General features: G+C 37.4%; 1 protein-coding gene across 1 annotated transcript; it reads left to right on the forward strand.

Moving 5' to 3' along the window:
* The first annotated feature begins 5978 nt into the window (after positions 1 to 5978).
* LOC135080914 (lipase member I-like) lies at positions 5979 to 10444 on the forward strand. The gene is made up of 2 exons (XM_063975646.1): positions 5979 to 6180; positions 9389 to 10444. The coding sequence occupies exons 1-2, from the start codon at positions 5979 to 5981 to the stop codon at positions 10300 to 10302; spliced, it is 1116 nt and encodes a 371-aa protein (XP_063831716.1). The 3' UTR covers positions 10303 to 10444.
* Positions 10445 to 14393: the final 3949 nt, after the last annotated feature.

Below are 14393 nucleotides of genomic sequence, written 5' to 3' on the forward strand. Positions count from 1 at the left end.
CACGTCATAGTAAAATCGTCGGGAGCCCATCTGTAAAATGTTTGTAAATTTTTATCCTCCGGTTCCACAGCACTGCGCCCTATGTTGCTCGGTCGAGATCAAAATTCTTTTGAAAAATAATAATAATAATAAATGATTTATTTTCTCACACATATAAAACTCAATTTCAACAATTTGTCCCTTACAGCAATTCATATTTCATGTGACGATATTACAGCATTATAAACCATTTAATTACCTTCCATTTGATACCCCACACATGCGAATAAGGTTGTTAGAACAAGAATAAAAGCAATTTTAAAAATGCGTCGGCCAACATTTTGATGACGTCTATTCTCCAGGACCGGACATTTTACAGATGGGCTCCCGACGGTTTTTAAGCCAGAATAGCATGCTTAACAACATAATTATTAAAATTTGGTGGCGGTATCACAAAGTGAACTATCCCCATACAAATTTTACGCTAAGCGTACGGTCTAAGTGTGGTAGTACTAGTACTGGTAGTGGTAGAAGTGGTAGTGGGTTCAGCAAGTATATCCATACAAGTATTGAATATTAATTCATGATACGGTCTTACATCAGTGAAGACCAGTATACTTTCGTTGCATTTTGTCAGAGCGAAGCTGCCGACGCCGAACAACTTGGTGTCGTGGAACAGCAGCGCGCCCGAGCTCGCGCCGCGCTGGTGGTCGTCGTTCCTGACGCAGATGAAGTAGCCCCAATACACGGGCATTAGTTCTTCGCAGTCCACAAGTACATTCTCGTCTTCGTCATAAGTCCTCGAAACCAATTTAGCCTTTTTTTTGATACGCCGAATGTTTTTGAATCCCAACGACACAAATTTGATGCCTTCTGCGCTCAGATCATCTGCTTTAGTTGCAACAGTGGTGATCGTGGGGCCAGCGACTTTATATTCACCCGGGATGTACTGGTCGAACGAATGCAGTTCCGAACTATTTGTAAAATTAAGTTGTGTACTTTCTATTTGCAACACCATCAAGTCATGGACTGGGCTATGCAGTCCATCGTTCCCATGCATTTGTCTATCTTTTCTCAACCTATGCTTGGGGATTGGTATGATTTGGTGACCGCAGTGGAATGTAATGTTTTTTAGTTTGTATTGATGTAGTTTAGGCTTTATTATCGCGCGCTCCATTAGCACGCTCACGAACATTACTTGGTTGACTTCGTTGGGCACGATGAAGAGTCTTCTGAAAGGGTTATATGACGTCAGTATGTGCTGATGAGTCACAAACACGCCGGGAGCTATGTACTCGTTTTTCAGATCCTTCCAGTCCGATGGGTATTTTTCACCCATAGTTTCTTTCAGTTTCGCAAAGTCGGCGCCAATTAAAACAACTCTGTCGAAGAATATGTCCATATCGATTGGTCCCCTTTTATCAGCCTCGTCGACCCATCTCACCTAGAGGTGAGATAAATTACGTTAAAATGCCACTGGCTTAGCGGCTTTTACAATTCTTTTTTTTTCTTAACATTGAATCGTTAAATGTAAAATTTAAACTTAGCTACAAAAGCGTGTCTATGCCCGTTTTCACCATCAATCCCTAATTTTTAAGTGATCCCTATGGTAACACATAACAGGTATTTTGTTTTCATAGGGATCACCTAAAAATTATGGATTGATGGTGAAAACGGGCATATAAGTAATTATAATTTTTAAAGGTTTACCTACCGATGATTTGATGATCAAAATATGCATCATGGTAACCAGAATAATTTTCAATTGATTCCTGAAAAATATGCACTAATTGATATTTTCTAAAAAAAAAACTATTACCTACTTTACAAATTGTAATTTCTACTTACATGTTTCAAATTCCCAGATCAAACGCAATTATTACTTCTCCAATTGCCTTCCCCTGATACACTCGGAGTTGAACTGATATTTTATATCATTGAGTTTATATTTATAAAGTAGCCCAAATCTTATGTTTGCATTCAGTATTAATATTAATAAAAACATATCAATGAAAACAATCATAAAGCAGTCACGACGGTCAATCCAACATGTCCCTTATGCCGTTGACATTCGGCAGAGAAGACTTCAAAACATTTCAACGAGTTCTACTCATGTATTTGTTTTGTAACAATAACTTTTATTAGGTATGCCAAACAAGAAACCTCTACAACAAATAAATAAATTCGTTGAATTGGACAAAAATTACAAACATATCTAACAACGACGTCTTTATGAATGACTAGCGACCCGCCCCGGCTTCGCACAGGTGCTAAGTACCTTCCTCATGAATCACTCTATCTACCTATTAAAAAAACCGCATCAAAATCCATTGTGTAGTTTTCAAGATCTAAGCATACATAGGGACAGACAGCGAAAAGCGACTTTGTTTTATAGTATGTAGTGATATTCAACGAGTACCTAGGGTACTTATTGAAAATGTGAACTAGTGCCAAAAAAGTGAACCAGTGAAATATTCTGCGTAACTGCTCTGACATTATTGGTCGACATTTAAGATAACAATCATAATTAATGCAGCTTCTATAGGTGTCGCATTGCCTTAAATGCTACAGAATAATATTTATTTAAATGATTGAGTAACTATTAGATATGTTGCAATCGGCAAGGCAGCAGGGCCCTCTGGCGGCCATTGGGCCCTATTATTGTGAATACTTTAGTGTGGAAATCTTACACTCGCAGTATAGAAAAATCATTGTCAATTCCAGACATAGGTGCGTGACGTGATCGCTTTGGAGGATAATGCCAGTTTACATTCAACTGTTTAGCAATCGTTCGTGTTCGTTGCGCAGGAGTCCGATAATGGGATAAATGTGTAAGTGCCGTAAGTGGACGTCGCAGCCTCACTGAAGGCTGAGAACACCAAGTGCGTTGTATGCGGTCATAATGTATTATCTTAGAAATCACACTTGTAGCTAAAATTAATCTAGGGATTTTAGTAAGCAATACGTTACTTTTTTCGTAATATCAATGGTTCTGTATTGGATCCGTACAAAACTATGGTAATATAATGGCTAGAGACACTGCGTTATTCCAGTAGGTAAGTCTTTAGTAAGTACCTAAGTCGGTGAAATATGTGACTTTTAAACAGATTAGGCAGGGAGCGGCACTGCAAGTGTGACTTAGTAGGAGGATGGAGGTTTTATTGAATACCTAAGAAGCTTGTGACCCATTTTAAATCTTTATCATTTTTATTTTTTATCCGATTCGGTCAAGTTAGTTGGCATTGTTACGATTCACGTATCCAAACAGCAAAAATCTGCAGCCACTTACAACTTTGAAATAGAGTGGCATATCAAAGTCAAATAAAGCTTTAAAAAAGCACTTTTACATGTCCCAAGCTTTAAAGTCAAATAAAGCTTGGGACATGTAAAAGTGCTTTTTTAAAGCCTACTTACAGAAATAAATGAGTTTTATGAGCTAACAGCAGTGTCTATCACGAGCACCTCGTGTCGTGCTGTAAGTAAGTATGTTCATTGTTCAATGGCAATGGTTCGACCCATTGTTGTACCACACGGGACGACCATCGCTTAAACTCTTTTCATGGCTGACCTATAAACGAATGGACTAATACATGGTGGAAACGATAAGTGATCTCACTCGATTTTTTCTAAACTACATATTATTGTATGTACAAAACATCAAAAAACTGGTTACTGATCCTGAAAATGCTTCACGAGCTCTGTCAAACGGTATCAGAAAAGGTTGCAGAATAAACTTGATCTATCTGAAAATTCAATGTTTCCAGCTTCCACATATAACGCGAGTGCGAGAGCAGAAGCAAAGGAATTGGAGATTAAATAAATAAGAATTATTTATAGTCAAATACACACTCGTTTTAGGAATTAGTCAATCTCATTAGGAAAGTAATTCTCAGTATCTATGAATGAATCCTTTCATCGTTCAAAGAATAAATATTTAGTTAGATGTTTGATTTGAACTTGACCTTTTTTAACTGACGGAAATTCGTTAACGATGATTATAAACTGTATGACTACTTAACTGTTAGCTGTAACACAACATTTGAAGTTCTTGCCGAAAATAATTTTATTTAGATTTTAAATCGACCATAACAACTAATAACGTTAACGAACCCTTCATTTGCATTTTCTACGGCAGTAGACCAGGTATTGTGTAATCATTTTATATTTATTTTATGTGTTAGGCAAGGTTTTACTCGTACTTTAACGATCAAGTATTCGATTATTTTATGCATTAACTAACTAATTTTATTCACTTCCCAATTGAAATTATTAGCCTAAAGGAACGGAAACACCTTTAATAATGTCCTTAAACAAATTACTAATAACCCCGTTCGTTCCCTAATAATCGTGGTAAACTAAGGCTGAGTTGCACCACCAAACTTTGACCGTAATTAAAGTTGATTGATTGAAGTTGACCGGTGATTTTTGTATGGAGTTTGACAAATTTTTGACATTTGTTACAGACAAAGTAAGATGGTGCAACCCAGTTTAAATATGCTTGTTCCACAATAATCGAGCGGTGGCGGGATTCAAACCTTCGTTCCTCGGATCACGAGTCGGCTAGTTCGACCCCTTCACCGTTCGGCTATCGCGGCTATTATACGTTTAGTTCCTACCTAGAAGACACAGTTAGCGAACACAATAAAAATAAAACGGGAATACCAATAAATGCAGCTGCCTGCACCTAAACCACATCCAGGAGCGACGTATTAGACCATAATTAGGCAGTTACGATTCCACGCGGTCACGCGCACATTAAAGTGTCAAATGATACGGGACAATGAACGAAGCAAAAATATTGATCCTTTCATTCATCTTTTGAAATAATAATGTAGTTTTTTATTTCAATTTAATTTATAATTTTTGCATTTATTTTATCAGAGAAATTAAATTATTCTCAAGTAATTTAACTGTCGATTTAAAATAAAACAATCCATAGTTTTAATACATTAAGGGTTGATTTTTCAATCGCTGGTTAGCTTTTGACTGAAGTGTGCCAAACTTATTCTTCAGTTATATGTTATCCGACGATTGAAAAATCAGCCCTAAAGAAACTTTAAAATATGTACCTAATGATATCGCACGAACTTGTCTATGAAATACGATGGCAGGTTCGATGGTATGCTTTATTTATTTTAAATTACATTATTTTTCATAAATAAATATGTAGTTTTAATGTTAAGCCGTAGCCAGCTAGAAAAAATCTTTTGCACGTTTTTGTATACGTAAAACAAAGCTCCAGATGTGCAAAAAAACTCTACCTGTTGTCCAAATATTTGTTACGAATCGATCATGTTTTGTTTATATTTGTTGATTAATTAGATTATTACGTGTACGATGGGCGCCATGACGTATGCTGACGGCGCCGAAACCGAGAGTCGAGGTGAAGGCTGGACACGGCCAGTGCTGCCTCACCTTATGTCGATATTACATTTATTCAAATTAGAAACGAAAGTTATAATAAATATTTTATAGGAACTTTAGGAAAATGTCCAAATGGTTTTTTTTCAGATTCTCCATTTTGCGCAAGTCTCTACAATTCTTCATAAGAACAAGTAGCATTTTTTAAAATACGCTGTATTAAAGCAATACAAGTTTTCAGCGGTATTTTACATAAAATATTATAAATTTTCAAAATAGTAATATCAAATCAATATCACTAACTAACTATGTAGTATAACGCTTGTTAAGCTTAGAATCTAGATTAATATAACAATAGAAATCCAGACTGATTAATTAAAATAATTTTAGTTGAGTTTACGATGACATCACTTTCCTTTTCCGTGTAAGATGTATTAAATAAAAAAAAACTGGATACTTTGTGTTTCGCCATGAGCTGTATCAGTATTGAATAACACATAGTAGTTACCTAGGTATAAGAAAAATAACTCTTCCCCTGACATTACTCATGTCTCAAAATAACAGTTATCGCTAATATAAAATTCAATCGACTTACCCATCACTATATCAAGGGCGCGTGGGTCGTCCGCCGCGCAGTGATGCGGCCGCGCACAGTGCCAGCGATGCGCACGCGTGCACCGCCCGCGAAGCACGCTCCGCTCGCCGCGGTTATTCTGCTCGCCTCGCTGCTCGCGAACGAGCGGCTCGCGAGCGCGGAGACGCTCGCCACCCTCGGAGCGATCCTACCCCCGTTCCTGAGGACCAATTTTGAAGAGTTCGTCAAGACTGCATCAAATTCGTGTATGTTTCGTGTTTTATTGGATTGGATTTTGTTATCACGGAAAGAGATACCAAGTTATTATGTGGACTAATGAGTTCTGGTATAAAAAGTTCTGTTAAGTACAACTAGGAAATATCATGAATAATCAGTGTTAGTTTGATAACCAATTAAATTTCGTATGAGATTGAGTATCAAGAAGCCTAATAATAAACAAACGGCTCTATTCAAAAGTAATTTTTTTTAACTTTTGTTTTACAAAAGTATCTAATAACTCAAAGGTGACTGACTGCCCAAACCACTAGACGGATCGGGCTGAAATTTGACATGCAGGTAGATGTTATGACGTAGGCATCCGCCAAGAAATGATTTTACGAAACTCCACTCCGAAAGGGGTAAAACGGGATCCACGCGTACGAAGTCGCGGGCGGCCGCTAGTTATACTAAATAAACGTTTATAAACAGACATTTTTTATGTAAATAAACAAATAGACATATGCCCGTTTTCACCATTAATCCCTAATTTTTAAGTGACCCCTATGGTAACACATAACAGGAATTTTGTGTTCATAGGGGTTACTTAAAAATTAGGGATTGATGGTGAAAACGTGCATTAGAATCTCTTTTTGAACTCTATCGTGCATTTAACTCCAATTAAAGTAGGAGAAGGACAAATAAATAATGACGATATATCAAATTGCTACTTTCAAACAAACGCGGTGGCATAATCGACACATTGTTGATCTGGCCTTAACATTACAGATTCGAATACCGACGCGACCTTATAACATACGTCAGGTTTGTTCAAGAGCTTACTATTTAATAGTATATCTTGGGTTCGTGAGAAGCATCTGACGGATTGTTGAATTAAAGGAACAATACAAGTGCCGTTTCCATTGTACTGCCAAATATTACCGCAGCAGATAATGGCATAGAATTAAATAAAACACTCAAGTCTAGCAATCTAGACGAAGGCTGTTTTAACGCCATATAGGTGTATTCTTTTGTTTTTATGTGTTAAGGACATTTATTTTTAACCTATTTACGAGTAATATAAACAATAAAATAATGAGCAAGAGAAATAAGGGCTGAAGTACCTACTTAAATGTTTATGCACGAGTACGATATAACCAAACCAAAAGTCGAGAAAATTTATTAATTTACTAGCTTTCCGCCCGCGGCTTCGCCCGCGTGGAATTTTGTCTGTCACAGAAAAACTTTATCGCGCGCGTCCCTGTTTCAAAAACCGGGATAAAAACTATCCTATGTTCTTTCCCGGGACTCAAACTATCTCTATGCCAAATTTCATCAAAATCGGTTGCGAGGTTTAAGCGGGAAAGCGTAACAGACAGACAGACAGACAGACAGACAGACAGACAGACAGACAGACAGACAGACAGAGTTACTTTCGCATTTATAGAGTAGAAGAATACTTCCTTCAATTTTTATAGTTAAATTCTGTAAACATCATTGGAATTTATCAACTTTATAAGGCAAAGTCTAATTTATTTATAAATCGTATAATTTAAATAATTCTATGGCAAAGCATTCAAAACCGGATAAATTGCGTAGGAGTTTTGAATTAATGACACTATTATGGATTATGTTTCTATTTTTCTGTGTTCTTAATAGAAATTATTAATATTAAAGGTATGCCAGTGGATAAATATAAACCTTGAACTATTAAATGGAACGTCCAAACAAAGAAAAACGTGCACAAAATCGATGAAGCCAAGGAATATTGCGGCCTCCCCGCGACTTCGTACGCGTGGACCCTGTTTTACCCCCTAAATTCAACCCCTAAGGTTGAATTTTGTAAAATCCCGTCTTAAAGAGCACCTACGTTCTAATAGGAACCACTATGCAATTTGAGACTCATAGCACTTGTAGTTTCTGAGATTTCGTGATGAGTGAGTCATCAGTTCCTGTTTGCTTTTCTTACACAGAAAATCGACTAATTTTAAAATATAATTTCTAAGTATAAGAAGTTTCTTTTTAACCGGCTAAGACCCGATTCGACCAAATATTTATCCGATAATAACTCCTGGTATAACTGGCACATTGACAGTTTCAGTATGGGAAATATGTCAAAACTAACGATTTATTCTGAGATTAATATTTACTCTGGTTTGGTCGAATCCACTCTAAAAAGGAGGAGGGTCTCAATTTAGACTGTATGTTTTTTCAGCAAAGTAATCTTAGTAGTAGAGTCCAAGACGTGGTTAGAAAGAAGAACTCGTTAGACTCTCAGTTCTGGGTTTGATTTTCTGTTGTGAATCTCAAAAAAATTTTGACCTCTTTTTTGTCGATAAAAATAGGTCTAGTTTCATCTATTTTCATATGTACACTTTAACGTGACTCACACTGTATAGGTACGATATGAGAAGAGAAAAAAATACTAGTACAACAATCTTAACTTAACTATTTAAGTTATTAATTCGCGTAATACTATGATGAGTAGTACCACGGATAATATAATACTAGTGTAGTACTATACTACTAGACGTGTAGTACTATGATGAGTAGCAAATTAAAACAAGGCAGTTCGTACAAGGTGAGGCCACATCACTGTAAATAAATGTTTTTAAATATGTAAGCAAATCGTCCGTTTGTCACTCTGACATGCAAATATCACGTAGTTATTGATAAACGATGAGTAACTAAACTTGACCTCAAACGCTGGAACTGCTGGTATTAATATGTATTTTTGTTAATCAGCTTAAAGGAATATATGAATGATATCATCCACTACTAAATACGCAAGTCCATCTTTTAGGTTTTCGGTCCGTATTTTACGAATTTTGGTATAAAGCAGTAGTTGACTTTTGACCTGGGATATTAACAGACATAACATTCGTCAAACTTTTACTAGGAACCCAACAAAAATAAATTAGCATTGTACAAAAGAATCCACTTTAAAAGTAATGTTTACTATATCCTGTGATTAATGTTTATTTTCAGAAAATAATAGTTACTAAGGAATAGGTTAAACTACTCATGGTCTAATAGGTTAAGCTATAAACGTGACATGACAGGGCTTATTAATCTATACCTATAATAATTTCGTAAAATTCGTACTTATCTTCGCTCTTGATTGAGATAACGCAAGAAATTGTCTCAAAGATTGAGTTGTGACTCAAAACAAATGAAAAAATAATGTTCTGCGCAGTGCTATTAACTGCGTAATATTATTTACATCAAATGTTAATGATTGAATTTTTCCCATTCCAGGTGAAGTTTTACCATTGGAGCTGCTGTATTCTCGGCAGTACACCGCTGAACTACCGCTCATAGAAGTGGTAGAGTTCTCCGCTTCCGGCCGAAGAAAGTTGCGTCTGTCCCGCGCCCACAAAACCATAGAGTACCGGCCACCATACCCCTTGGTGCTATACATACCGGGGTGGTGGAACACCCCCACTGACGAATCTTCGGAGGCTCTGGTGAATGCTCTGCTCAACAAACATCCATCAGTCCTCGTTCTCGACACAAGACTATGCTTCTGCCGAGGCTACATCGCCTCAGCATCACGAGTCAATCCCCTTGCCAACCTCATTTTCGAATTCATCAAGAACCTGAATAAAAAGGGAGTTCCCCTTTCTTCTATTCACATAATAGGCTTCAGTTTAGGAGCCCACGTGGCTGGAATCACTGGGAAGTTAGTGCAGAAAAGACTAAGTGGAAAAATTGGGAGGATTACTGCATTAGATCCAGCTAAGCCTTGTTTTGGTAGAGCGGACTTTAGACTGGGCCGAAGAGATGCCAAGTTCGTGCAGGTGGTGCATTCCAGCGCTGGGGTGTTGGGTCTGGAGCAGCCGGTGGGGCACGTGGACATTTACGTGAACGGGGTGCTGGTGAAGCAGCCAGAGTGTTTGGATAGAGGGATAACGATAGAGTGCGACCACGCGCAGGCCTGGCGGTTATACGCGGCGTCAGTGATGGATGAGGGGGCGCTGACGGGCCGCCAGTGCGGCAGCTGGGACGAGCTCATGCGGGCCGACTGCCGAGGAAACCTGACTGCACTGGGGTTCAGTTGCAGCGACAACTCCCGGGGCATGTTCCTGTACAAGTCTGAGACGCAGACGAAACGAAACGAAGTGAAGGTGCAGGCGTTCAACCCCTTCGACTTTCGGACGTGGTGGCAGTAACAGATTATTATTTATTAAAATAGATTTGCCAACAAACAGATGAGTGATAGTTGTGAAGGCTGTGATACTAGATACAATTATTGTAATATTTATGATTACCTCATTATTGTTAATTGAATTGTGTGTTCTGTTTTTTTATTAAACATAGAAAATTGATATTGAATTACTGATTGATTTATCATGATTGTTTACTTATAGCAATTTTTAATTTAATTATTAAATATAAATTAAATAAACTTTTTCTTTATTAAATTATAATAACAATAAAAATGTAATTGAATACTAAGCGAAAGCTTCGCTTTTGTGCAAAGTTATTGCAATGGAAAGGTGTTCGGTGTTCCCATCTTAGGCAGTTAGATTTTTTAACGCTATTTTTTTAAATAACTATGGAATAAAATTATTGTAAGTAAATGCACATCGTACCAACACAACTAAATGCTTTGAAAATCTGTTTTCAGTAAGTAACTTTCAGTAAGTGAATGTAAAACGCATAACACAAAATAAATAAGTAAAGAAAAAATTAAATCCTTAAAACATAGCTTTAATAATTTTGATGTTTAAATAGATATGAGTTACGTATTTGTTTACTATTCAGATAGTAGTCGATACAAAAAATGGTGCTCTCACATTCATTCATAGCGATTCTCATATTTATATCTGCCTTGTCTAGTATTAAAAAAAATTAAAGTTTGCAACTTGCAACGACATCTACACCCGAAGGGAAAAACTAGCTTCACATAACGAAAAATAACGACTGTACGTCCTACCGAGCACAATTTTTCGAATCGTCAACACACTGTGCCACTAGGTGGCGCACAGTGACCAAATGTAGGGATGAGCTCTACATAATTTCCAAGTTTAGCAAATAGATACGTGTTAGAAATACAATACAAGGCTGTGATACTAGATACAATTATTGTAATTTTTATGATTACCTCAAACAAGAATAACCTATTATGTGTTATAAATTACCTAATACCTTGTCGTCACCTCAACCTGGTGCAAGATGGAATATTGATGTTGATATTTTCGCTCGTAAGTTTGTTTCAGCCAAACAAAAATGAGAGTGTAATAAGGTACATTAAACTTTTATGTAAAAAAAAAGATTACATTAATATAATATATTTTAGAGTTCCTATAGAAATAATAAAACGTGAATTTGTTTAGTTGATTGCTTTCGCCCTCGACACACTCAATTTGCTTTTATTTGTATTGCCATTCAGCCTAGTCGGGGACGTGAAGTAAAAAACACTATTATTGTTCTGTATTTTCGTTACCCCGATTCCCTGATCAGCTATGGATGGCTGGAGGCAAATGGTTGAAGCAAAAAGTCGAGGCAAATCGTGACTCATCGCTACGAGAACGCACAAAAATAACATTTTTTTAAGTAACTGCCAAAAAATGCCGCCATGCGTGTCCTGACTGAATAATCCTGATAAGTTAACCGAGAGGGTTGTTTTTTGAGACTTTCGTCATACTAATAATTTAAAATCATCATAGGTACTTATTTAAACTTTGGTTTCACGCCGAAAAGTTAAGTGCTAAGTTTACATTTTACGTGGACTTTTTAGTGACCTGTGACCCTGTGATTCAACGTCTGGGAAGAACCCCTGTTATCTTGGTAAGTATTCGTCTAATTTCGACCTTGATTAGACTTAAAAATTGTTTACATTTATTGTCTGACCGTATATTTCTTTCTTTTGTTGGCAAGATTATCCAAAATAATTTCCATAAAATAAATTACAAACACAACACCGAAAGCCCTAGCTCTCACTGAAACAATAATCAACGTCTATCTCCACAAATTCACAATGGAGTGATCCGAATATTATTCTGGCGTCCTATCGCTCTGTCCATCTTCCCATTCATCCCTTTTTTGCGGCGGGTTACTGCGTATGGCCGGGTTGGCCGGGATAGCTGGCATTATGGGATATTAAATTAAATTGTTGGAGATAGTTTCATCCTCCAGTGGGGATGCAATTATCCGGCGGGCGCAGTGTTGCAAGAAAGACTATCGATGTAATAACAGAAAATCACGGTACGAGCAATAACAATAGATGTTGCGGTGAAACAGACAAGGAGCGATACCAGATATTCTTAACGTTATGATAAAATGAAGGAAGTCTCTTATTATTGCTACTTTAAGGCCTTAATAACATACTAAAAATTGCAAAATTAAACGTGTGTTTATCTTTTATCTAACTGCTCATCTATTCTGCCTGTATACTACTAAGGACTTGACTACCAGATGAACCCGAAATTCAAGCTGTCATTTACTCATTTCCACACCATTTCTGGTTATGAGTGTTTTCTTTAGTTTGCTGTTTCCCATCAATTTATTTCGGTGGTGTGCCGAGGGCGTCCGCCGTCACGCGCCCGACGGCAGATTAATGGCGCGGAGGCGCGCCCCGGCGGCGTGCGTGCCGGACACGTATCAAGGAATACAGAAATATGCTTCAAGTGGCGGTTGGGACACAGTGCAGTGGAGGAGTAAGGTCATTTGGCTACGTCAGTCTTTCCCAAAGTGGGCGATAACGCCCCCTTGTGGGCGCTGCAGGCTTAAAGGGGGGCAGTAAGAGACCCAGAAAAAAAATAGGGACGTTGTGTAGAAGCTTGGGAGGCGTCATCTACTAGGAGGACTCTTAGACATCGACTGAGCTCGACACTTGACTACAAAAATGGGGGGCGTTAAAAAATAATTTATTCTCAAAGTGGGCAGTAGACTAAATAAGTTTGGGAACCACTGGGCTACGTCAAACACAAGAGCTTATTTAATGCAGAAGGTGTGTAGAAGGAAGCGATACTAAATATAAAAAATAAACCTGCCGCGCCGCAACTAATGAAATACTGAAAGTAGCCTGCTTTAAATTATTAAAAAGCCCAGAGAAAAATAACTGTTTAGGTTTTGTGCAGACTCTATTAATCTAAACGATTCCATTTCCAATTAGTCATCGCCAGGGACAAATACCTACAGTTTAATGTTGATCAGCTTATGTACTTACTGCAAGATTACTAAAGTTTATTGATTCGAACTTTATTTTGTCATTAAAATTAGTTCATTTATTTGTTATTCATTTTCGTGCAATCAAAAATAACATACTATCTTGTTCCTACACTATGATAACATCTTCGAGCACGGACGTCTCTGCAAGAAACGATCCCCATGAATAGTTCCATTAATTCGCTTCCAGAAAGTAATTAGGGACTCGGCCCGGGAGACGGGACTCACTGAACGCTTCCCGTAATCTCCTGTGAAATTGGAAATAGTTTTTTTAGAAGCGAACACGGGATAGATTCGGGCAACTGATAGTGCAGACATTTGAGACTTGAATACAATGCGTAGCCTCAGATTTAACGGAACAACGGGGCGGAAAGGGTAGAAATAGAGTATTAGCAAACACAATGTGTATTATTTTTGCTGTTGTAGAGAGAGAGGGTATTTTTTTGAGGTTGATAAAGGTGTAAGAGGTAGGTAATAAACTATTTAAGGCAGAGTGGCACCACCTAACTTTGACGGTAACTATGACGATAATCCATGTCTTTTGTATGGAGTTTGACAGTTTTTTGACGTTTGTTAAAGTCAAAGTAAGATGGTGCAACCGAGCCTAAAGGTTTTCAATGCCAAATATTGTATACTTAGTAGTGTGTTTAAATGATATTTATCCGGCGAAAAGCCCAATTAATCAATCACAAATCCTCGACTGTAAATCGTAAAATGCGTAGGTGGGTATTACTACAGCTTATTTCCATAATATTTTGGTCAGTGAGTAATTTTATTCCGCTGTTAGTCGGGCTGCTGTAATCTTAAGAAAAGGAAACATTTCATGCCAAACAAACTATTGATGAAACTTTATGTTGTCTTTAAAATGGTTCCCTTTGTCGCGCTAACGAAGCCGGGGAGGACGCGATTGTGCCGGTGTTAATGAGCTGTGAGAGAAAAACTTCTCACTTTTAACGAGCACAAAACTTCAACCAGTGACTTTGCTCATTATTTTCTTAAAGGCGTCAAAAGGCAAATTCGATTGTTATGTTCATTGTAATAGATTAAAAAATGCTAAGTGGAACTGCATGTTTTAACCTGTCCTGTTTTA

This window comes from Ostrinia nubilalis, chromosome 18 (genome assembly GCF_963855985.1).
Source record: "Ostrinia nubilalis chromosome 18, ilOstNubi1.1, whole genome shotgun sequence".
Classification (NCBI taxonomy): Eukaryota; Metazoa; Arthropoda; class Insecta; order Lepidoptera; family Crambidae; genus Ostrinia; species Ostrinia nubilalis.

Bases quoted from the DNA above. Each gene is read 5' to 3' on its own strand.
- LOC135080914 (XM_063975646.1), top strand. From the start codon at position 5,979: ATGCGGCCGCGCACAGTGCCAGCGATGCGCACGCGTGCACCGCCCGCG. The intron at 6,181-9,388 runs GTATGTTTCGTG...TTCCCATTCCAG, and splicing joins CAAGACTGCATCAAATTCGT to GTGAAGTTTTACCATTGGAG.